Source organism: Lissotriton helveticus, chromosome 5_1 (genome assembly GCF_964261635.1).
Source record: "Lissotriton helveticus chromosome 5_1, aLisHel1.1, whole genome shotgun sequence".
NCBI classification, from domain to species: Eukaryota; Metazoa; Chordata; class Amphibia; order Caudata; family Salamandridae; genus Lissotriton; species Lissotriton helveticus.
The window spans coordinates 1004098294-1004125018 of NC_136065.1; the positions used below are offsets into that span (position 1 = coordinate 1004098294).

The following is a 26725-nucleotide window of genomic DNA, read 5'->3' on the forward strand; positions in this document are numbered from 1 at the left end:
GACCGGGCGCTATATCAAATAATCTAGCATGACATGACACCCCGAGATTTCTTAGGGCCCCGAAGCTCTGGTGTGTCGTTGTGAAGACGATGTTGCCAGCCCAGGTGCGTCTTGGACTTTGGGGTCTCCGCACTGGCCCTGACCACACGCCCCGCGCATAGTGGGCCAGCATCACGCCCTTGGGATTGGTAAGGGGCTGTACCATGCTTCGCGCGCGCTGCGCCCAGTCACACGTCTCACTAAGTCTAGGCGCACCTCACGTGCAATGGGCCCGTTCACACGCCTCACGCTTATGGGGTGGCGGAACACACCTCACGCACACGGGCCAGTAACAGGCCTCACGCGCTGGACCTATTAACACAGCTCACGCGCACTGGGCCGGTGACTGGCCTCACGCCCGTTGGGTCTGGCCTGCCCTTGGAGGGACGGGCCCCATCTCTGCATGAACAGATACAACGTTTCCCAGGTCCCGGAGCAGCGCTCGTGTGCTTTACGCACCCGGGAGACGAGTCTGCTTCGCGGTGCATTTCCCGTCTGAATGCCAAAGTGCCTTCCGGTGAAACTGATTTTCTCAGCGCTGTATCCATCGTGCGTGGTCAGCTTCAGAACTTGGAGGCTTATTTACAGCCTCCTTGCGCCACCCCTACGTCACTTTTCCCTTGTTAAAAATGACGCAAAAGGGGCGCAAGAGGCTTGTAAATAAGCCCCTTGATTTTTGAGCACCGGCACTGGTTTTAGGGACTGAGACGTATTTTTACTCTCCTGAACAAGAGAGTGAAAGACAGACACGGGAGAAAGAAGGAGAGGAAACCGTGTGTTAAAAGGAAGAAAGCAGGGAAGAAAATATAGAGCTATAATGAGATAGGAAATGTAGGGGGGGGAGAAGAGACACAATGCGGGGTTCGGCAGCTCCAAATTCCAGCAAGCGGGCGCGGGCGGCCGAGATCAACGCCCGGGGCCTGGACTTGCCTTTGCGCATCCGCGGATCCAGACATAACGGGTTGAGGTGTCTCGAGCACGAATCATATGTTACCCTTCCGAATTCGTATATGCGTTAAATACCGATCGCAAAATGTATAGAAGTTGTACACAAGGTCTACAGGTTCAAGTTTGATTAGTTTAAAAACAAGCAACGAAGTGCATGGAAAGGAATACAAGATAACCACAGACGATGGCTGGAGGGCGCGAGGGGTGGGGGTGCTTCCGGCGGCTGTCGGCCGCAGAATGGCGAAAAACAAACACATTAAAAAAACGAAACTCCGCCCACCGCCGCGATGGCGACATCGCAGAGGCGGAGAGGGAAAAAATCTCGGGAACGCCTACGAATCTGGTCCGGCCATGACGGACAGATCTCTGTTCCAATGGATAGCCTCGATTTATGGAGCTAGCCAATGGAACAGAGGGCGTAATCCCAAGCCCACTCTGTTGTAACATAAGATTTCTCCTGGGCGGAGCTACGAGCTCCGGCCCCAGGCGAAACCTAAAAACAGCACTTCATTTAGGCTTCAATAAGAGCTGCCCATTATTTTGGTAGACAATAACACTGACAGTACTACTGGCTGCAGTAATTACCATGTGCCTTTTTGCCTCATTATTCAGGACACAGCCAAATAATGTGGGATCTATGGTGAGGTGGGCTTCTTACAAGGCTTCGGTCCACATCTTATCTGCAGTGTGGACAGTGATAAAGTTAAATTCAGGTAAATACTTGGAAATGTATAGTGTTAGACATTGGGTTGTTGGTTGACTGGGGTGTGAGCCTTGGTCAAGCAGCCGCCACAATCCTAGTCCGGGTAAGGCACAAGCAAACCCAACCCCTAAATTAGCTGGTGCTCACCTCTGGTACCTGGGCACACAGCAGTCAGACTTAACTTGGAGGCAATGTCTAAAGCATTTATTCAACACTTCAAACAGTAAAACTGTGAAAATACCACACAAAAAGATCCTGCACCAAGTTAGAAAAACACCAGGTTAGAAAAATAGAGCTTAATTTAATAAATAAAACAAGACCAAAACAACAAAATCTAATTAGTAGAACTGGAGATACTGAATTTTAAAGCTTTTAGAGTAAATAGCACAAAAAGGAGTAGAGCGCCAATTTCGGATATATGGTCGCGCAGGACCAGGACAAAGTACCAAGTTCAGGCCGATCACGTTGGAGAAGTGGGCCGGCTAAAGGGACCCAGTTAGGCCCAGTGAACAGACTACCTTAAATCCTGGGTTACAGAGCACTGGGTGCATCCGCAATGAAGATGCGTTATGTTCTGAGATGCGGCGAGGTTACGGTTCGAGGTCCTGTTGAGTAGGCGTCGAGGATCCTGTCGATGGGGCTAGCGATGCAAAGTCCGGCATCAGGATGTGGTGTGCAGTCGGTTCTAGAGAGCTGCAAGTCTACAATGCAGAGTACTGGGCCATTTTCAAGGCTGCCATCGACGAGAGATGTAAGGGCCTGAGCCAGGGATGCGTTGCACAGCAGCAGTTCCGATGTGGCGACAGGCTGCAACGCATTGCAGGTTTTATGCAGCTGTTCTCATGCACGCAGTGAGGGTTGCGTCAGTTCTGCTTGGTTTTTGCTGCGCAGCAGAGGCGATGCATTGGTTCTGCTGGATCCACATAGGCTGGCAGAGTACCTTGGACCCCTGTCCAAGGGTCGAGGACTAGGGTAGCACCACTTGGCAGGGAAGACTCCAAGATGGCAGAGTCCAGGTGCAGATGCAAGGTTGTTGGAAGCCTGTTATGTCCCTGAGGCTTCAGACTAGGAGGCCAGCCAACTAACCCTCACACTGGGTTCAAACGATGCAGGTCGAGTGCTTCTCACCCAGACAAGAGGGCAGCAGGTAAGCACAGCAAAGCATAAGTCCAGAAGAGTGCTGTCCATCAGAGTGGTGGTCCATCAGCACAGCAGTTCTTCCGGGCAGAGTATTCACAGGTCGAGAAGTGTACTGAATTGATGGCGTCTGAGGTCCTTATTTTATAGCAAAACACACAAGATGATGGATGAAATGTTGCACAATGGCAAAACTTTCACCCCCAGTCACAGATCTGGGTTTAATCCATCGTTATTTTGCTCACCAAGCCACCCCAGTTCAGACATGGCCATATGCAAATCAGTCTTGACCCTGTGCCTCATGGGACCAGCCCATACCGAACTGCCAAGCCATGTCTTCCCTGGACCGGAATCAAGCATCCTAGGACTGGTTTCTGGCTATCAGCCTTCATCAGCCAGGATAGCTTGATTCCAGTGGCGTAGTGAGCACGGGACCCACGTCTGGGCATACCCTTCCCACATAGGGTAAACAGCAAAACACACAAGATTATGGATGGAATGTGGCACAATGGCAAAACTGGGGTGGTGTGGTGAGCAAAATAACAATGGATTAAACCCAGATCTGTGACTGGGGGTGAATGTTTTGCCATTGTGCAACATTCCGTCCATCAATTGTTGTTTTTGCATTTGTCACCCCGAGTGGGACGGGTATGCTCAGACGTGAGTCCCGTGCTCTCCATGCCACTGGAATCAAGCTATCCTGGCTGATGAAGGCTGATAGCCAGAAACCGGTCCTAGGATGCTTGATTCCGGTCCAGGGAAGATATGGCTTGGCAGTTCGGGCTGGATTGTTCCCATGAGGCACAGGGTCAAGACTGATTTGCATATGGCCATGTCTGAACTGGGGTGGTGTGGTGAGCAAAATAACGATGGATTAAACCCAGATCTGTGACTGGGGGTGAATGTTTTGCCATTGTGCAACATTCCGTCTATCAATTGTTGTTTTTGCATTTGTCGTCCCGAGTGGGACGGGTATGCTCAGACGTGAGTCCCGTGCTCTCCATGCCACTGGAATCAAGCTATCCTGGCTGATGAAGGCTGATAGCCAGAAACCGGTCCTAGGATGCTTGATTCCGGTCCAGGGAAGACACGGCTTGGCAGTTTGGGCTGGACTGTTCCCCTGAGGCACAGGGTCAAGTCTGATTTGCATATGGCCATGTCTGAACTGGGGTGGTTTGGTGAGCAAAATACTGATGGATTAAACCCAGATCTGTGACTGGGGGTGAATGTTTTGCCATTGTGCAACATTCCGTCTATCAATTGTTGTTTTTGCATTTGTCGTCCCGAGTGGGACGGGTATGCTCAGACGTGAGTCCTGTGCTCTCCATGCCACTGGAATCAAGCTATCCTGGCTGATGAAGGCTGATAGCCAGAAACCGGTCCTAGGATGCTTGATTCCGGTCCAGGGAAGACACGGCTTGGCAGTTCGGGCTGGACTGTTCCCCTGAGGCACAGGGTCAAGACTGATTTGCATATGGCCATGTCTGAACTGGGGTGGTTTGGTGAGCAAAATACTGATGGATTAAACCCAGATCTGTGACTCGGGGTGAATGTTTTGCCATTGTGCAACATTACGTCCATCAATTGTTGTTTTTGTCCTTATTTTATACACAGTTGTGCCTTTGAAGTGGGGATAAACTTCTAGAGGAATGTCTTTGAAGTGCACAGATGCCCCACCTTCTCTGCTCGGGCTCCAGAATAACTACAGGAGGTATGCAGCCTTTGTGTGGTGACAGGATACAGCGAATTCAGTTGTAAGTGAGGCTGGGCCCTGCTCTTCCCTCCCATCCTGCCATGATGGCCCATCCTGTCACACCTAAGCTCCCATTGTGTGTGGGTGTCTAGGAGAAATACAGAAAGCCCAACTGCCAACTACACCTAGTCATGTAACCAGAGACAGGTTGCAGGCAGCAAATTCTAAGGCAAGAAAAAGCCAACTTTCTAAAAGTAACACATTCGATTCTGTGTAGTAGGCACGAAACTTAATTAGCATGGCCACAGACTTATTTTCTTACATTTTCACAAGCGTTTGACAATTACATTCACATTCAACATGTCAGAAACTTAGGATCCTAAAATAAAATGCGCAACTGCTGTAGCTGCTTTGCAAGGCCACCACAATACCAACAGCTCGAGAATGTTGAACCCACGTTGCAGTCCCCTCTTGCAAACATATTACACATTGTCAAAACCTGGATAATCGAGAACAAATTGTGCATGGCAGTGAGTGTGACACACACAAACTGTGAAAGGCAGGAGCACTGCTCTGACAAGCTTAATCTTGAACCAAGCTCTTCATCAAAAGGAAATTGAATATACTAGTGCATCTCTAAACACAAAAACTAAAATAATGTTACCCAGTTCATGGTCCTCAAGAGAACCCAGAAATGGTTGGGTTTGAAACACATCAACACTTTCAATCTTAGGGAGTTGGAAAAAACCTATGGAACAAAGGGAACCTGATGAAAATATAAAGTAAACCTGGGTCCCTTCTTTAAAGTACATACAAAAGCAGTTTCTCCAACCTCTAGTCGTTTTGTGGAGGAGTATAGAGAAAAATAAAAAACGTACTCCTTGAACATTTGAATCAAGAATGCTAATATTGTTATTACTTATGTCGTGCTTTAATCAAAAATAACCATTTGCATGCACATTGTTATGATTTAAAGGTATGGTTTGAATGCTTGTTATTGCTTATATACACATTTGTATTGTTATTATTGTGGCCTTGCGAAGCAGCCACCTGAGTTTCACAATTGGTTTTGGATTCCAAAGTTTATGACATTTTAAAATTAAATGTAATTGACATACATTTGTGAAAATTTTAAGAAAGTAAATCTGTGGCCATGCTAATTAAGTTTTGTGCCCACTACATGGAATCAAATATGTTGTTAATTAATGTCAGAAAAGGCAAAACAAAAATTCTAGAAATAAACAGTGGCCTAGCCTTACTGACAAAAAATAGGCCCAACCCCTTAGTATACTTACAACTTTCTAAAAGTGGCATTTTCTCTTTCCATTTGGAAATTACACTAAAAAAATATAAGACGGATGCTCCAATGTTGTCCTATGAGTTTTTCACTAACAGGAAAAGTAAAACTTAAAAGTACCTGTCCAACATTTTAAATACACTTCACCCTGTCCTTGGGACTGTCTAGGGCCTATTTTATGGTTGACTTATATGTATTAAAAAGGAAGATTTGGGGCCCAGCAAAAGGTTTACTATACCTGGTCGAAATGGCAGTTTAAAACTGCACACACAGGCTCTGCAAGGGCTGACCTGAGACATGCTTAAAGGGCTGTGGAAGTGCTGTAGGCCCCCTAGTAGCTTTTAATTTATAGGCCCTGGGCAAATGTAGTTAACTTTACTAGGGACGTATAAGTAAACTAAATATGCCAGTTGGGTATAAGCCGATGTTACTATGTTTTGAGCTCAGTGCACGAGCACTTTAGCACTGTTCAGCAGTTGTAAAGTGTGCAAAGTCCTAAGGCCAGCAAAAACAAGAGGTCTGCAGGCAATAAGTTAGGTGGTAACCACGCTAAGGATGCCAGGTCTAACAAAGTATTTCAAAACTAAACATTTCACTTCCAAAAAGTTTCAACTATAGGCAGACAAGAATTCATTTAAAGGGGCACTATGAGTACGGTCCAAAATCTGAAAACAAATTAAAATGCTTTTTTTTGGTTGGGTTTGCACCCATAACACCCCCACAATGCACTGCCCATCACCTTACACATTACATCCCAGATGCTTTCAGAAATGGCGGCGTCACTGATACCGCTGTTGATGACGCATAGGACAACCAGGGTAAGAAGCTAGGAGACACAGCAGGGATTAGATAAGACTGTAAATGATGCAGCTCCATTTAACATGTGTCCTCCCGAAGACTGCACCGAAGCTAATGCCTGCAGTACCTTAATCAGCAAGTATATCTTACTGCAGATATTGTATATAGCAGGCCTCCAGCAGTTACACTCAGGAGTAACAAGCATTCATAATACAGGATACAGTTCTAGTGATAGAAAATAAATAATTGTAGAAAGTATCCACCCTGCACCAACAGCAGATCGAGGAGGATAGAGCAGCTCTCTGATTCCAAAGAAGGTCACAATGGTGCAGCCAGGGAACAAGCCCCGCCCACACAGCGTGTCATTTTTTTTAAGTACCTACAAGGAACTGTCCTCCCAGCACCAGAAAAAGTAAATCTCTGCAAGTTTTCTCTCCCACATATAAAAGTAAATAATATGAGTAAATAAGTAAGAGACTCCCTAGATGGTATATTCTCTACTGTAGGAATACATTTTTCATCAACAATGTCCACCAGAGACATCGCTCATGACACTACACATCTCATCACCAATGACTTAACTAAAGTCCAAAATAATTGACATTTGCCAGAAGACACTGCTAGGACACTGGAATATTCCAAGCATGTTCACCATTTAAGGCACCATTGAAATCGATGAGGAAATGCACTGCCAGTGACTAACTGCTTTATTACCTCTGTACACAGATGAAGACAGTGCTACAACAACTATAAAGTAATGTCAGTAAGGATTAAAGTTAGGACACCATTTTAGTTATGCAGAGCACCTCTTTGCTTTTCCGGGAGTCACATTGTTAAAGCAATGTACATTTAATTATTTTAAACATCCGTGTAGTTAACTGAAGTGGGTCACTTCAGATGACACTGTAATTAAATGTGGGCTAAGTAGTTTTTTTTGTCACATTCATCTACCTGAAGAGCACTCTCGTTGCTAATACTGATAAAGATTCAATCGCCAAGGGACTTTTCTTGGATTTGATTCAATGTACTATTTTCAGAGGCTCTTTGAACTTAAAAATAAATTATAAGTTCTAATTCGTTTCTTCAAAATAAGGGTTAGAACATTCATAAATACAACTTCTGACTGCATGGCAGTAAACATCCAACCTCTTCACAATTAGGCGCTGATTACGAGTGCCCCGGAGGAGTACTTGGTATGTGTCGCACCTGGTGCAATCAATAGCATCTTTTTCAAGTGTTTTCCATTTATTGGGGAATAACATGCAGATGTTGGTGCATAACGCACCACAGTCCATATGCTATGGTAAATTGCTGGACCATATTCCCCGTTAAATTCCGGCTGGTTTGACCTGCTGAAATGTATCCCGGGACAGCTGCACATGCCAGCGGTTGCAGAGGGCAGCATTTTCTTACCCATTCATAATCAGGGCTAAAATACAGATACCTACTAATGAGAATGGGCAGTCGCAAACTTACATCCCATATACCAAACCTGCAAAGATTTTACCATTGTTAGACAATTGACTTGTGAAACAAAATATCTCAAATGACAACGTATAACAAGTCTAAAAGTAACTGAACTTCATAAGATGAAATACATGTTTACAATATGGTGGGCATAGAAATACAGCTCTGCAATTTTGTTTACCTTGCCCTTGTCAAAGTAATGAATAATTTCCTGAAACAACTGTTCCTTGAGTTGTCCTTGTGTATTGGCCAAATATCCATCCCTCTGAGTAAGATGTGCTGCACAAGCTTCTTCTGACCACTAAACAAAAAGGAGATGAGAGAAAAACATTTTAGTAGAACACATTTATGACAAAAACAAAGATAAGCAAAGGAGTGCTCTCCATTTTCTATACTTCAGAACATGCATCCAGTGAAAATACAACCAAACTCTGTGTACACAGTGTAAAACGTGTAGATTGTATTGCGGATGCTCATGGTCTCCCTATAAGTAGTGGGCTAATGGCCCCCAAGCCAAGTTTCAGTTACAGACTTGAATGCAACTAAAACTTGTGTTAGTAGAGGAATGGAAGGTTCCTTGCAGAATCTATGCAATTTCTGGGACCAAGAGATTTTCAGTCCTTCTCTGAAATGCATATTCTTAGGGTCTAACCTCACTCTTGAACTCCCAACATTTTCCTCTGTTTCAGCTGTCTGTCAATTCTTCAGATAATGGTGTTTGATGTTGCCAAGGGCATATCTATTTGGGAGCATATCCTGGGGCAGTTGTTTTTTTAAGTATCCCGTAATTTTGCATTAGTATGCCTCTCAGCTAGCCTTCACTGGGAGCCAATATAGACCTTTTAGAGTTTATATTATGTGTTCACAGCATCAAGCATCATTTGCCTGCCTCATTTTGGAGTCTTCACAGCCTGCAATGGGCATTTTGGCAGCCTGGTGTAAACAATGTTACAGATATACTGTGCCATAACCAAAGCTCTTTTTTATATGACGTGGAGGGAAGGGCAGAGAAGCGGGAAGATCATCTTGCAAAAGAAGATAAGTAGATGAATGTGCTTGAGCTCTGTTTTGAGTTCGAGAATGTAAGAGATTTCTGAATCTAGAATGACTCCCAGGTTCTGTACTGTTCATGTGCTACATGGTGGCATTAGAAAGCTGGAAGGCCATTTAGAAGGTTGCCAGTTAGGTTCTGTTTACCGAATATAAGGACTGTGGGTTTTGCTCGATTCAAACATAGGAGGATCTATTATTCAATAGAAAAAGTGATCCAAAATGTTTTAAAACATGGTTGACATATTTTGCAACTGGAAGTTAATTTGTATTTTAATGTTCACCTGGTACCTTTCAAGGAGATGTGCTAGAGGGCACACAGACATTTATGAGGAGCCAGGCTAGGGATGGGGTACCCTGATTGTCCAATAACCCAAGCATTCATTGCTTGTGGTTCGAACAGAAGAATCATATTCCTTCTAAGGTGGATCCCTTGGTGAGGATAGCCAGGCCAATTCCAACCCCCCTGGTTGGTCTGAAACCAAACTAATAAACATACAGGATGTAGTTTAGTTTTAGATGCTCTTGTATCTGCTTTGTGACATCCCTTTCCATTATCTTGCTGGGGTTGGGTCAGTCAAAATTTGGCCAACACAAAGATAAGATTTTGGATCAACGGAAAGTTTCTTCAAGAGAGGCACGAGCGAGGGATTTCTCCATGTAACATGAATGTGAGTTCTGATTTAAGCGAGAGGAGAAATTATTTCACGCATGCTTTACTAGATGGTTAGATGTGGTTACCTTTATTCCAGACCTGCCAGTTCCTCAAGGTTTTTCCAAGAAAGGAGTTAAACAAGTGGTGGAGGTAAAACAATGGAAAGGTAAAGGAAGAGTTCTAAGTTTCTGGAATTTTTGTGCTAGCAGATTAAAAGGTAATACCACACAAAATCTTTGCAATGTCAGCTTGTCACACTCGAGGTATTTTAAGTGCATTTGGATTGTTTATCAACTGGTAGATACTGAAAACCTTCCTCATTTGGTTTGAGGATCTGCCATGCTTCCAGCCATTGAGGCCATTTTTCTCTCTCCTAACAGCTTTTGGGTACTTCTTTGTATGACTCTTATATTGAAACGTGTCCTAATCCACCAGTGATTTTCTCCACTAGTTATTGTAGAATCTGACAGAAACACAAAGTAGAGTCTGGCTATTGCATGGGGTGCGCATCGGCGTCGATTCACCAAAAGGCCAGGGGTAGCGAAAGTGACATCACAGGTCATCTGTTTGTTAACTGTCTAACTTTTTTTATTGTCTGTCACGTCTTTCTCACCTGTTGCTGACCCTTTCTCACCCCACCTTTCTATCTTAAATGTGTCTTTCTCACCGATCTCCTTATATTACGTCTTCCCCGCGCTCACTTCACTTTCTCACCTGTTCTGTCTCTTTTTCCACACTATTTCACCTTTCTACTACCTCTCCTAATCCCTTAGCTGTCCTTTCTCACCTGTCTATGTCACAGTATTATTGGTGTCCCTTTCATCCCTCTTTGTGTCTCTCAAACACACATCTTCCTGTCTTTGTCTTTTGATTTCTCACCCTTCTCTCTGTAGTGTTTTCTAATTTTCGTTATTCTACCTTCATTTCGCCTCTGAGCCTTTTACCTTCACCGCTCAATCTCCTTCGCTCCCCGGGAATTCTTTCTTACTCCCTCCACAAGCTCAGCGCAAGGAGGTACGTAGACGATCTACGCCACTTGCAATAGTAAATGATTATTTTCTAAGTTAGCAACTGTCCTCTGAAGCTAGGGGATCGCAGGCACAGTGCTCTGGGTCGCAGGAGGCAGTGGCGACCCCTAAATGACGTCCATGGGGGTGTGAGTATGTACAAGTTTTGAAATGTGGAGGTGATCGAGCCATAACAACGGAATCAGAAGTAATGAGTTTTATGATGCATTTGTGTGCCAATAAAAAATCCAATGCATGGCCTACTATGTGAGCTTGGTCCAACATTGCCTGATTGAAGTCCAGGATCTGCAAATACTCAAGGATTTACGTTTGTTGGGGCTCAGAGTAATCAACCCATGGGTTGAAATCTCCCATAATCAATGTAAACGTTCTGTTAGGCAGGGTTAAAACAGGCACAGTTCTTAAAGCTGCGAAGCACCGAATCTCAGATAAACTTTTTATTTACCGCAGACCCATTTCATGGGGAGAAAATATCCATTTGGCCCTGTCTGGGTTTCTCATAAGGATATCACTCCAGATTCACTATAGGACGGAGTGATGTCACTATTTTGATCCGTAGCCACTTGCCTCCGCAGATTGCACACACAAGGCATGATACACTAGGTCACTATGTGGCACTTACACGGGTGCTACATGGGAGTCCTCCGTCCTTACTCATTATATATGCACTCACATCCTATTGCTGTCCTTCTTGGAAGTTAGCAGTGGATTTATCGAACGACTGACAATGGAACAGTGGGTTATGGGCATAGATCTGAATGGAGTAGTTGACTGGAGGCCGGATAGATGGCACTGATTGGGAGCTCTTCAATGTAGCCCGACGACATTGGCAACATTCTTGGAGGTTACTGATGAATCTTTCATCTAAGGGAAAAGGCCTTTATGTTTTAGTCTGGGGTACATTAACGTTCTCACTCCTTGACTACTTTATAGTGCCTAGGGCTGTGGGAGTATGAATCCTAGCTCAAAGTCTTTCGGATCACTCCTCTTTGGAGTTTACACTACCGAAGGGCCCAAGGAGACCGGCTGTCAGGGTGGTAGCTTAGTGCATGGTGCCTACAAAATGAAGAATTTAGAGAATACATCAGAGATGTATTTGAGGTAGATTATGCTGATAATCAGGTTTTGGTGGCCTCCCTGGAATACTCTGGGAAATATTTAAGGTTATGATATGTGGAAACATTGTTGGCTTTAAAGCTGGGAAAAAGCAACAACAGCAATAGGCGGTGATAGATATGGAGGCCCGACATCTTGCACTTGGGCACCAGCACATGCACTCTCCCTCCTATAACCTTATCGGAGAAATAATGCACACAAAATCCACATTGCATTTAACATTGTTGGAAGAGGCAAGGACAGTATGGCTTATGATGCAGTCATTTATACCAGTGGGGAGGACAAAGCCAGTAAAACCTTATATCACAGATGCCAAATGTGTCTAATCAGAATCCCAGCACTGATAATGGGTGAGTTATTAAAGATGACTGTGACATAGTACAATCATTTGCGACTTACTATTCAGTACTATACTCACAAGTTGAGACACTGGACATAGATGCATAGTCCGGTTGTGTTGCTGACCTTCCCATGAGGAGGTTATGTAATGTATATAGTTCTCTCCTGGATGGAGAAATTACTAATTAAGGACTATCAGAGGCCCTGAACAACTTCAGCCTGGTACAACTCCAGGACACAATGGGTTCCCATCTAAAGTCTTTAAACATCAGAACTATTTGACTCACTTCTGGTTGTGCGGAGTCTCTTAGGAGTGCAAATTGCTGTTGGATCTGTGCTCAGTAGATATTGTAGTTATTCACAAAATGGGATGTGCATTGGACCGGTATCCATCCTATCAGCCACCTTTATGTGGCGGTGAAAATTCTTGTGAAAGTGCTTTCCCAACCATTTGCTAGACTGATATCAGTTATTATTTCCCCAAATTGACTGGATCAGAATGGCTTTATGCCCGGCTGTGCCACAAGACATGTTATTAGACGGCTTCATAATGCCCTTGAGTTAGAGAACAGGTTGGATGGACCCACCACATTTCTATTGGCTGACTATGAAAAAGCCTTTGACTCCATAGAATTGCATGCTTTACTAGATAAAATGAGCATTGGCCACACATTTATCAAATATACAAGACTTCTTTGCACAGACTTATCAGTCATAAGAGTTAGAGTGATGTAGGAGATATCAGATCTGCTTACAATAAATAGAGGCACAAAGCAGATTTGACTGTTGTCCTTGTTACTTTTTTGCATTAGCGAATGAAGTACAAGTTACTTACCTTCCGTAATGATGTATCTGGTAGAGAAGATTCTAGCCGCAGATTCGTTAACATTGAATTATCCCTCGGCGTGAAACTGGATCCGGAAAAAATTTTGCCACAGCATCTCTGCGTGCCGGGGGGCGGCACCAGGCGACTCCGCCCTGACGTCCGCGGACATGACATCAGCGAGGTCACGTAAGTCCCACCCCAGCGCGCTGTCATCAGTTTTCTTCGGAGAACTTTTCCATACCACAACGCGGAGCCATCACAAACAAAACTGTGAGAGTATGGGAACAGTGTGCGAAAAAATCTGTGAAACAGAAAGGGAAGAAGCGAATGGTGAGGAACAGCACCATTAGGGAAAGTGCCAGGCACTGTGTTACTGAAAGTCATGGAAGGGAAAGAGCAGAGCACCGCTCCGAGAAGCAACCTCGCAAAGAGAAGGCAATATCCTCCCTGATGGCAGAAAAACATGTGAAAAATGTCATAGCAGATGACAGAAAGTCTGCACCCTCAATCTATAACAGTGAGGGGCAACAAGTCCGGAACAGATGAGTAACGACAAATTACCCCAAGACAACACCATCAAGGAGTGCTGTATCCCCTGTAAAGGGCTAAGGGCTGAGGCACAGCCAAGAGACTCCAACCCAGAGGACCGCAGAGGAGTTAGAAACCCCAAGCAATGAAAAAGGGAGAAGATTATGAGTAGGCCCCACACTGGAATAACCAGGGTATAGGGATGCAGAAGTACACATGATTGTACTGTCCAATTACCAGAGAGGAAGGAGTGGAACAAATAAACAGAACGAAGCATCCTGCCAGGAAGGAAGTGAAAGAGGGCACTTGCAGAAGACAAAGCCACCCGGATGGAGGCGTGAGCAGAAGACCAAGCTGAAGGTCCACTTAGAATGGGGAGGAATCTGCAGCTAGAATCGTCTCTACCAGATACATTGTTATCGAAGGTAAGTAACTTGTACATCTGATAGAGACTACTAGCCGCAGATTCCTTAACGTAGAATAAATACCCTAGCCATACCCAGAGGGGAGGAGGGTCTGCGAGAGAACCTAATCAGCTTGGAAAAAACACAGGGCCCCAACAGGGGATGTGTCATGGGGACAGAAAGGACGGCTCAGCCCCCACCAAGCAGAAGTAAGCAAGAACAAGGAGACAGGAATGCCAGGATACCACAAGCCTTCCCGAGGGACAAAGGGCATCCGCCAGAAAACCCGGAGGGACAGACGGCACCAAGAGAGTACCAAAGGAAGAAAAGAACCACCCGCAAAATCAAAGGAGAAGAGGTGTAAGTGCATACGTAAGACACGGTCGCATACGTGAAACAGAGCCCGGCAAAGCTTCAGCAGAGCAAGGGACAGGAGCACACGGGTACACGCCGTTGCCAACGGAGGTGGACCATAACGACCAGGCGTGCGCAGCAGGCAGTTGGTAAATACTATGAAGTAGTGTGCCCAGAACAGTGACCCCCGGTATGCGAGAAATATGTAGTACAGACCGAAAGCCGTCACCCAGAACAGAGGATGACACCAGGAATATCCTAGCCTCCCTGGAATACAAGGCAGAGGACCAGGCCGAAACGTCAGACAATAAGGTGGAAACACCATGACACGACAACACCGTAGACGGCATGACAAAAGTCGGTCTGGTGATTCAGAGGCTGAAGGGGGAAGGCAAAAAGCACAGAAGCAGATATCCCACAGGAACAAAGGGCAAAATGCACGACTGACAAGCCCTGTAGAAGAAGGATAGTAACACCATCTGACACTGAGAAGGACAGAACCTGGAGCAGCGCAAACTGTCCTAAGGCGGTAGAAAAAGGACCGCACCAAGAGGCATACAGTGACGCCAGGAAACGCGAGGAACCCGAGAAGGAATCCACGCCCGCCAGCCTAGGACAGAGATATAAAGTAGCCTACAAGTACCCCACCTATGGTATGACACGTCCCAAAACAAAACAGGGGAACACCTCTTAGGGAAACCCGCAGCAGAGGCCAAGAATATAAAAGACCCGTGGGTATCACCACAGGCGGCTTACCAATCAGCCCAAAAAAATACACAGATGGTCCAACCTGAGGACGAATACGGTTTCATTAACAGCCAAAAAAAAACACCACAAAAGCTGAAGGGCTGTACCAGCAGTCAAAAGTACAGAGGGGCCAACTGAAGGACCCTGAAGGTATTCCAAGCCACACACAGCACACCGACGGGCCAACCTAAACACTAGGCCCAAAGAGAAAGGTGGGATAAAGGTGGGATAAACGCCTCCCATAAGACACCTGAGGACCGACAAGCCGAAGCTGACGGAGGGGGAGGAGGACGGAGCCCCGCAAGGAGTCGCTGAATAGCAGAGTCCGCGTGGGTGTTAAATAAAAGAATACCATCAAAAGGCAGGTCAACAAGATGCTCCTGAATATTCTCCGGAAAGACGCTATCCCACAACCAAGGATGGTGGTGGAGGGCCACAGAACTAGCCATAGAACTGGCGAAAGAATCAAGAGACATCCAAGGCTGAACAGAGAATAAATGAAGCTAACTCCCGACCATCCAGCACATGGTGCCGGAGATCAGCGCGGACACCTTAGTCGGAGGCATGAGACAGAGGGGACTCCACGGAATCCCATAGGCCGGAGGTAGCCCTGGCCAACACACAAAGTGTGTTGAGTGCGCACAGAGCAACACTAGTGGAAGCAAAAATGTTACGCCCCCAGGAGTCCAACCACCGGGCCTCCCGTGACGGCGGGAGCAACACTGAAGGCAAGGAAGGAAAAGCAGTCTGCAGGACAGGGCTCTGGGCAGATGGGTGGGAAAAAAGACAGACTGGATCGTGCGGGGCAGGGCGGTGGTGGTGGTGGAGGAGTAGCTGAGGCACCGGATCCCCGTAGCAGGAAGCCCCCAGGCCCCCAAAAGAGAGTTGTGGATAGAAGCTTCAAATGGAAGAAGCGGCTCCCCTCCACCAGAGCCCTGGTGGAGAACCTCCAACAAGTGGTCCAATGGGAGTGGAGCGACCAGGTTGCCCATTTGCAAAATGCTGGGAGCCGTGGAAATAGCCTGAACAAAGGCTACACTCGCCTCCGTAGGGTGTCGTGGGGGAGAGAGCAACACTTCAGTGGGAGAAGGCTGCAAACTAAGCCGCCCGTCCCCTTGGCCTGCTAGAGGAAGAAAAACAGCCCCTGTAGGATGGAAGACTCATGGACGAGTGAGGGGCCTGAGGGGTCTCCGGGGAAGGCAGAGAAGCCTGCGGGGCAACAACTCCGAGGTACGGACGAGCGGGTCCGGGGGCTGTGGACGCGGGGAAGGCGTGGAACCCGCCCTGGAAGACACCAGGGGAAAGGCAACAATGCGGCGTCCAGTCTCCAGTGAAGAGTAGACAAAGAGATGACAATCCTACGGAAAGGAAGGAACATCCAGAGAAGAGTCGACAATCCGAGGTCGAGACAGCGCCGAGGAGTCCACCATGGGCACCAGTGGGTCCCCGACCATTGCTAAAGTGTCCACCAGGGGTGCCGAGTCAACCTCCACCACCACCACGTGCCTCATAGCAGAAAGGGGTGGGGTCGGAGCCGAAGCAGCCAATGAACAGCGCCGAAAAGGCGCCGGCTCGACCTCCAGCGAGGCAGCCGCCTGTGCAGAGGACCGAGAGGGACTCGGGGAGGTGCCCCGGGTCCCAGCCTCCACCCGCGGCGCCGCCGGGGAGGATAGCAGTTGGCACCGGAAAGGCGTTGGCGTGGCCTCCAGTAAGACAGCCGCCTGCCCAGAGGACCAAGGGGGACTTCGGGACGAGCCGTGAGTACTGACAACCTCCTGCGACACCACAGGGAACCCCGTGGGGTTTCGCGGCGAGCCAGGGGCACTGTGGGTCGAAGAGGGGAACCCCGTATGGCCGCACCTCGACGACACCACCCCATCAAAACCTGAAGCCGAACACGTCGGCGAATCCGCCGGCAAGTCCACGGAAGGCCCCGCGCATGGCGATGGATCCGCAGACATCTCAGGAAGAGGAGGGGAGCCCAAAGAAGTCTGCAGAGCCATAGCATAGGCCTTCATTTGGGCCCTTGTCGCCGCAAGGCCAAGAAACGGCGGATACGGTGGCGACGGGTGAGGGCGCATATCCCCGGAGGAACCCGCGCCCTCTGCAGAACGAGGACAGGGCCTTGGTGACAAGCTGCAGGACTTACTGGAGGGCGAGTGACGCCCGTGGGGCCTCAGTGAAGGACGATACCGCAGCCGGAAGTGGCAGCTTCTGGACCCTTCCGAGGAAGGGGACGGACGCGGTGACAAGACCGATCTGGCCAAGCAGGCCGAAAGCAATTTCATCTGGCGCTCCCGCCGGGACTTCGGCTTGAGATGCTGACAAGCGTCGCAGTACGTAGAATCATGGTGCTCTTCCGAACACCACATACAAATAGGGTGAGGGTCAGTCGCCGACATCTGACGCATTCAAGAAGCACACGTCTTGAAACCCGAAGGCATTGCACACTGTTCCCAACGCAAAGGCGGTAAAAGAGGCCTGAAGCACAAGTTACTGACCTTCAGTAACGATATATCTGAAAGAAATAGGTTAGTGTTAGATTCCTTTCATTAGAATATCGGTAGGCATTGTCTGCGGCTCTGTGTCTGGCGTCGGCATTGTGATCGCCGGGATGACGTCATCGGAGCACTTAGACGCCGCCCTCGCACGCTGACGTCAGTTCTTCTTTTTGAAAACAGGTCAAGGGAGCTCAGTCCGGATCGGCGTTGCACGCGGAAAAGAAGGAAACTGACGTCAGCGCGCCAGGGAGGGACTTATGTGATCTCGCTGACATCATGTCCACAGACAACATCAGGGCGGAGTCGCGTGGTGCCGCCTCCCGGCGTGCAGAAATGCTGTTGCATTCCGGATTCAGTCTCATGCCTGGGGATAATTCTACGTTAAGGAATCTGCGGCTAGTAGTCTCTATCAGATTAGATGGGCAAATGCAGGGCTTTGAGAGGACATGGGAAGTAGTGGATAGAGTGGCTCTTTATTCCTGTTATTTCTGATAAATTCTGAAAGATCGGCTCAAGTGTGCTTCAGACTTTTCATCTTTTTGGGGATGTTAGAGGACTCTATTTGATTAAAAATAAATCCTCTATATTTTCATTAAATGATCATATGGTGGCCCTTAGTTGGGCCTTTGGCTTGCAGGCCTCGATAAGAGAGCTTAAATATTTGGGGTTATATGTCACAAAGAATGCTCAATTTACTTGGACCCATAACAGCCAGTCAATACCCCATAAATTATCGAATTATATGAAATTTTAGTCAAAACTCCCACTATAGTTGTTGGCTAGAGTTGCATTCTTTAAAATGGTGGCTCCGATCTTCAAGATGCAAAATTTCCATTTTGAGAAATGTTTTAAATCTACTTATGATGAATGAATCCTGGCTACAGATATACAATCGTATTATAAAGCTATAAATCTGGCTATCTTGAATGAATAGTAGCAAGATACATCCTCTGCTCCTGAAAAATGGGCTATGCAGTTGCTCCAGATACAGCATTTTCTATGTGGCAGAACAACTGATCTTTTACTACCCCCAGCTACCAAATTAATTTTCAAAATCTGGAATGACATCTCGAGATTTCGAGATTTGGGATGGAAACACAAGTTTACAAAAGAAAGGGTCTTCGGGATGGTAAGGCTCTGCGCCAAGTAGTAGCTCTAACGTGATTTAAACAATTGGACATCATTGGAATATCCTGCTTGGGGCACATAATAGGTGGAATATTCACACATTTACTGACTTAAAGGAGAAATTTGATGTTCAGAGGAGCATCAAAATTTCAAAGGTGTCACAATTGGATAAGATCACTTCATCCTTTGCAGGCTGAATTGTTGACGGGGAGATAAAAGATCACAAATAATGCAGATCCATCACTTCTTGGTCATTAATGCCCAAGACTATTGACACTATGCCAGGCATGCGAGGAGGACTTGGGTCCACTTCACGTTGAAGACTGCCACAAAGGCACTCAATTCCCCTAGAGATTCTGTCATTGCCTCACGATAAAGAGTGGTTTAACGGAGGTATTTGCACACAGTGTATCTCACACTGCATAGGTTATGGAGGTGGGGCGCAATAGCCTCACCGATATGTCTATGATGCGACATACAATTTATAGATCTCATGCATACACTATGGGGATGTAGTAAGCGGGCCCCTTTCTGGGAAGGTATTCTTGCCACCCTTAGTGCAGTTTTTGGTTGGATGGTACCTACTGACACTAAGTTGACCATCCTCCATATAAACATTGATCTGGAATCCGAGTGATATAAAATGGCATTGTTCTGGTTAGCGCCCTTGGTTTTCAAGCAGGACACTGCTCATCTATGGAGGGGGTACAAATCCCCGTTTCTGGGGATGCATAAAGGGTCTGGATAACTGCATGAGTCTTGAATAACTGATTTACCTTGCAATAGGTTGCCCTCAGATATATTAGAAAATATGGACAGATTCGTTTTGGACAGACTAGAGTGCATATAGGGGAATTACGCTGCCCCCTCATGAACTTAGTCCTTTAAGACTGGAAAATGAGATTTGCATTAAGAAATTCTAGTGGTGTGATAGCAGCAGAAATAGAAGACTCGTATAATTTGCTACTGGCAAAAATAATAGTGCTCTATCTTGTCTTGGGCGGACATTTAACCATCTCTGTATTTTTTCTATGTTGTATATTGTTTTCCCTTTGCAATAAAATCAATACAACTTTTATTTAAAAAGTTAATTCCCAAAATCAAGGTTTGTTTTTACGTGTGCTTTGCAGGTGAAGATTCAATCCCAAAAATGCAACTAAAATGAGAAGCTGTAACCAGAGGGACAGTAGAGCGAAGGAACTTGAAGAGGAACCCGTTTGGTGTAATAGCTTAGTAGAAAGCATAATATATGGAATTAAATTCTATCATGTTAGTTTAGGTCAACACTGTGAATTAGGGCTACTTCACGCCCTCGCTTTGAATGAACAATATATCAATGGTGAGTAACCAGAGGGGTCTGAGTTGGGGTCTGCAAATCTCTATCATAAGTGTTAAATGCCAGCTTATAAAAAATGAGGAAAAAGAATAGCTACCATTACTATTTTATTTCTCTGTAGATCAATGCACGACAGCAGGAATATGAACAGGATGGGGAAATTGTGAACCTCCTAACTGAAGCCCAGGGTAATCAGTGAAAGATAGAAAGAAGGGAATGATCAAATATCTTCAGCCATGTACTGGTTATTTGCATCCAGCACTCATAATCAACACACTCAATCACTTCCAGCAAGCGGTGTCCTCGCTGCTGTAAGAAAACGAAAAATGAATATGAATGAACTTGCATTGCTAGGAGGTTCTTGCAGTGTCATCATGTCATCTGTGAGATATAACCACAAGTTCAAGGACTTACTGAAAAATTCAATGCCCAAATGTTAATATGATTAGCAAATTTTGCTATGCTTTTCAACTTTTCTTATGCTTTGATTGACATTTAGGTGAAACCTTGCTAAGCGCAGTACTATCAAGAGCATAGAACGTTTTTTTAACTGGTGAATATGGCATAGGCAATTTATCAATATCAACAAGTTTTGTGCTTTGCTAGTGGTAAATGACATTACAAACTCTATGGCAGTCCAAGAGGAGTGTAATTTCTGTTACTAACCAGATTAGGAACTACAAGTTTAGCAAGTATTCTGGAGCACTAAAATCAGGCAAAACATCCCAAAAAGGCCGCACATAGTGAAAAACGTTTGATTCAGTGTGGAAGCACAGGATCTTGCATGTTATTCCACATATGTCAAGGGCATAGTTAATAGAGAGGGGTATTATCATGAAACAAAAGTAACAATTTAGGGGTATTGCTTCATTACTCATAATCAGGTCCTATATCGGGATCGGGACCTTGAATTAGTGGCAGTAGTAACCGGTGACCTTTCATTTCTACTTATCTTTATTAAAAGTGCTCACATGTGTTATTTTATCTTTTGTTATTTCACAAACAGATGTGTGCAGGCTTGGATTTCACCGACAGGTGATTTGCAACCTACTAAAAGAGCCTCTATCATGCATCTGCAGTTTTATTGACCTGAATTATTTTGTTAAATGTGAAAACAAACACCATGAGCCCAGCTTATGGATTTAGTAAACAATAAAAAGGCATAAATCAAATAATAACCAAGGCTGCAGTAATAGCATAAGGTATCTCACAATCATGATTAATAAAAAAAAAAGAAAATCTTTAACTCAAGTGGAAAGGGGTAAACACTGAGCTATACATTGACCTTTTAGAATGAATTAGACTTGAAGTGTGTGGACGCGGGGTGAATTTATCGAAGCAGGGGCAGTACATATGATTGTGTTGTTCATGAGAGTTCATTTAGGTGCCACTAATTCTGAAAAGCACCATTTTCGTATGAGTAATTGGTGTTCTGTGCAGGAGTTCAAAAGAGGGCCAGGTGGTTGGACACGAGTCACAGAAATGCACTAGGGAGGACTGGGACAGGCTAGTGGTCAATGTGTCACTACATCATCAAAGAGTACTTATGCAATCTTCTACCCTTTGAAGGAGGTGGTGACTCGTAGCCAGAGATCTACACCTGTGAGCTGATTGGAACTCATCCACATGCAGTACATGTTCCCCAGCCTTTTCCGTGAGTTCATAAGAATAAACACGACAGTGTCAAGGACTGCAAGGCGCTGGCTGTGCTTTAAGAGTGAAGCAATCTGAATAAAGTCTGTAAGTACCATCTTGCACTGCATTTACCCACATGCATTGAGGAGCGACGAGACAGCTTGCACCCTGCCCCCTTACAGTGTTTTTAAAAGCCCCTGCCACTTGGGAGAGTTGGTGCCTTGTGGCCTGTGCCAGAAGTCAACACCAGGGGGCTAGATTGGCACTCATCCACAGACAGTAACCAGCAGGTCACATTTCCTGCAACAGAATCTTTGTCCCTTGGAAGAGGTCACACGAATGAAATAATACTGTCAAGGGCTGCACAGTATTGACTGCTCTTCAAGACATACATCACTAAAACAAGCACACTATGTGTAAAGGTTACCTTGCACTGTATTTACCACAATGCACTCGAGGGGACTGGGACTGTAGAATGCGCCGAGTTTATAAAACGCAATTCATGGAAATCTTAAATATGCTTAAACAGCTTGCTAAAATGATGATTTTAATAAAAGTGTAAGGACGTACACGTTTCAAAAGCTGACCTCAGCTCAGCCTTGTCATTTAGCAGCAAAGATTGCTTGAAACTCTAAACTGCTTCAGTTAACAGAGAAAGGAATGTTATATTTCATTTTGTAAAATAGTGAAGAGGCCTCACACAAATTATATCAAGTAACTCTGAACTTGATCTCTTCTTTTCGCATGCTTTCCTCCCTGATATTGGGTACTACATTTTTTTAGGCATATTCTGTTTCGATTAAAAGCTGCTAAATGTTATTGTTCACCCAGAAAACCATTCATGATTTGACTAAGCTTTGTTTTACTTGCTGAGGAAAGCAGAAAATGCACATATTACAAAATGCATTGCTCATGTTATGACCTTTTCTTTTAACATTTTATATTTCTAATAAATACATTTCCTGCTTATAACATCTTTTCTTGAAGCTGAGGCAACGTTTTTACACAGATTATTGTTTAGTTAAAATATATTCTGCTTTGTTAGAAGGTTAGGAAGTGTAGTGAAATCATTGAAAACAAAGACGAGTTTGAAATGTGCCAGCCTGTATAGCTGCTACAGCTTACGTGCCTGACTGAAGACCTGTGAGAACCGGAGAGAGTTATGTGCCCTCTGGAAAAAACTGAATTCTTATTGGCTGAAGAAGAGAGAACAAGGCGACATGTATTGCATCATGAATTATGGTGTCTCTTAAAAGTGTGTGGTCCTAGTACAGTTTAGCAGAGCAGGAGATGGAGCTAGAGAGAGGAGAGGCGAGAGGAGACAGGACAGCCGAGCCCTTTTAAGATTATTTTCAGACCCAAGCTCTATGCTTTACCTCTTGCTGATTGTTTTTGTCCGAGCTTATTTGCTCTATGCTGTCAAAAGATTATACTGAATCTTTTGAAACCTATCTTGATGTGAAGTTCTGCAATTATTAATTATTGATTTTGAGCTTCATGCTCTATTCTCAACCTTGCTTTTCACTTTTGAACCCTTCATGGGTTCTGACACTATTTTGCCCCGTTCTTAGAATAGGGATTCTTCCATTTATGGAATGCGCTGAATGCATTATTTTAATATGATCTGTTGTAACCATATTTATTTATGATAAATTCTGAAACCTGATTGAAATCTGACTAATTAATAAAGAATCAGAAATTAATACATTTAAGTTATAAAATACAACTATCGAAAACTACTTACAACTCTTATTATGGACTAAAAATTTGAATGCCATTTAAGATTTGCTTGTGATCCTGAAATATCTCTCTTGATCAATATACGGTGGCAAAGATCCATCACCTGAGAGTAGAAATCAACACAGGAACTGGTCCTGATCCTGTGAGTGAAGATAATTGAAAGGTTGCATCATATTTATTTAAATTTGATCCAACTCGGCGCAATCATGAAACCTCATAGTTGTGAGAGCGATTGTCTCTGGAGGCTGCAGGGTACCTAAAACATGTATATAGAAGCAAACTGTGTCCCCTTAGTAGGTAGCTTAGCTGCCCTTGTGTGAAATTCCCACTCCTTAAACTGGAAAGACTCCAGAATATTATGTAACATATTCTTCTCACCATTCCAGTCAGAGTCTGTGGATCACCATTAAAAAGAGGGAGTTAGAGGGAAAAACAATAGCTAAGGCTCACCCTCCAAAAACTATGTCCCTCCGGACACAAGTAGGTGCCTAAAAGAGGGAGGTATCCTCGAAGCAAATTGTACTGGGATACTGAACCCCTCCGAATCCATGGGGCAAATTTAGGTCCCATGACATGAACCACGTGTTTGGATTAAATACGTAGGTATTACTGCATGCACTTATTATAGCTTGCTGCAATTTAATTTAAATTAACTTATCTTATTGAAAATAACTCATCACTGAGCTAAGGAGTGGCGAACACAGGGCTGGTCCCTGTGTAGTCCCGAAGAAGTGCTTGGGGTATGCACGAAACATGTGGACGATAGGAGTTGATAGGTACACCTTGACACATTACGTTTAGGGCGCCCTATTTTTCCACCCCGTTTTTAATACTACCACCTAGAGGCAGGAATAAAGTTTATTGTAAACCTACTGGGCAGGTATTTTTAGATATATCACATAGTCCACTCCACAATTACACATGCATCACACATAGTCTTTGAAAGTGCTCCTACGTAACCCGCAAGTCGTAGCACGCCCCAGCCCTTAGAGGACTGGGATGGCCCCAATGATGAAGCATGTCACCGTGGGGCAACCCTGGTGAGTGAGGGGACACCTAAAAAAGGAGCAATTTCTCCTTTTTTTACCTAATATGAATTTCCCATGACCGACCCCATTGAGTGTTGTGTATGGTTCATAGTAACTAGCAAGGCTCTCAGGAATCTGGTAACAGAGACCATTTGTTGATTAGAGTCTGTGGATCGACAGGCTCAGTTGATCTCTTTTGCTTACCTTACATATCAAGTACCTCGCCTTCAATCATGTTTGTAACATCTGCTACAGTTTAGTTCGATCTGGAATGGCACTCAGTTAGCCAGTATAGACATGCAGTCAACGTAGGTGTGTAGGAATCAAGGTTTGATGCAACAAGTAAGGGGATGTTCAAGCCCTGCAGCAATACAAGCCCAGGTTTTGTTAACCCCTTTAAAGCTAGTAAACAAACCTCCCCAGTGCTGCGCTGTCCATTATCCGGTGCTGAACTGGACGTCCAACGGTCGTGCGCAGCACTGGGGAGGTAGTGCCCGTGACGACCGTTGGCCGACGGCAGCACTTAAGGGGTTAATCACTGCATTCTCCGTTCTTGTAAATAGCTGTTTGTCTGCAGTTGTATTTCGGCAGGGTTATGACAGATATTCTTTACAACATTTAGTCATTGTGATCACCTACAGGGGACAGTTTTGGTTCCTTATTAATTGGGGAAGATTTACTGTCACCATCCATGGTTGAAGGATACAGGATAGCTCTTCTCTGATTAAAGTGTGTATTGATATGTTATTTTGGTGGTGGACGTTATATTATAAAATTGCTTGAATTTAAACATGCATGGCACTTTTGAATCTGAGAAACCTTGTGTTTTTTGTTGTTTGTTTTTAAATATAAATACCAAAATCAACACAGTGCAGAACTGCACATGTTTTCTTTCAGTTTAGACAAAAAAACACAATAGATCCAGAAACAAGTAAAAGAGTAATATTAAAACTTCTTTATTGGATATAAAAGAAAAGAGAGAAGTCCAAAAGATCCCTGCTTTTCAAATATGTTTGCCATGTTCTGAGTAACTACAATAAGTGTTTGCAAATGTGGCAAGATTCTTAGCCATGAATTGTGATGTCAATACCGACTAATCAGTGTAATTATAATCCTTAGAGAAATAGCAAATATGAAACTTGCACCCATAGGAGAGTTGGTGTGGGAGTGAATTATGTTGATGCTTGAATATTAATCTGTGGTAGTGTTTTTACGTTGTATTTCATTAAGGAAATTTAAATCACTCAAATGTAGGCATAGTTGCTGTCAGGATGGAGGACGGCGCCGCGTGTTACTCCGCACAAAAGCTAGGTCTCTTCTTATGTAAAACATGTTTCTAAAGGTTCTGAGAAATAAAGAGTGTGATGCAACATACATTAGATGACTGAGAAGCATGATAAACAAGTTTTGGGGCCAGAGGAGGCAGCGGTACCATTTTTAAAAGACCGGTTTCTTCATTTGAACTCCTAGGGGACCATTACATATAAAGCAGACCAGTTACCTGGGGCAGCGGGATTAACACTGCTTTGGCTAATCAGGGATGGCCCAGTGTTCCTCCACCCAAAATTACTGGTGGTGAGTACTCTGAGCTCAATTTATCTTGGTGTGAAAACACATTGGTGAAACTACCGGCACCTGAGTGGGAAGCAAAGGCTTGGGGCACAAACAGACCTGTCACCCGCCCATTCCCACAACACCAGAGGATCATGTCAAGCTTCCTGCTGCAGCCCGAAGCCTACCCTGCCTGCAGACACTCTCCATACACCACAACGCCTCACAGCGACTTGCTGCCACCCCTGCTCATAGTAAGTATTGTAAAATATGAGAAAATAAGTCCATGGTATTGGGGAAAATCTATGGAAACGGACCAGTAATTGTGTGTACAACAGGTTCTTCTCTTTTCCAGAGACCTCTAAGTAGAACGGGCAGATTTAGGTGTGGAGGTACAGTCCAGAACAGTTAATTCTAGTCCGGTATATTATTTATTTATTTTGACAGTTTTGTATAGCGCGAACAAGAACCTTGCAGGTATCAGAGCGCTTTCCAAAGCACAAAAAGGTGAAATGATAAATACATACGAATATAGTAACTTAAGCAAATACATTCCTGGTAAAAGCTAGCGACTAACACATAGCAGCAAGTATACATCTCAAAAAGTTCAGGTGAATCTTGCGGAGAGGATCACTTTCTCTTCTTTTTTGAAGAAAGCAGCAGACGGAATCAGTCTA

At 44.9% G+C, this 26725-nt stretch overlaps 1 protein-coding gene across 1 annotated transcript in view; it reads right to left on the minus strand.

The window, feature by feature from the left end:
- Nucleotides 1-26725, minus strand: part of DOCK1 (dedicator of cytokinesis 1) — a 1311419-nt gene that overhangs the window by 254373 nt on the left and 1030321 nt on the right. Inside the window, exon 38 of the mRNA XM_078643512.1 lies at nt 8264-8383. Coding sequence (XP_078499638.1) covers nt 8264-8383 — 120 coding nt within the window. The remainder of the gene's footprint in view (nt 1-8263; nt 8384-26725) is intronic.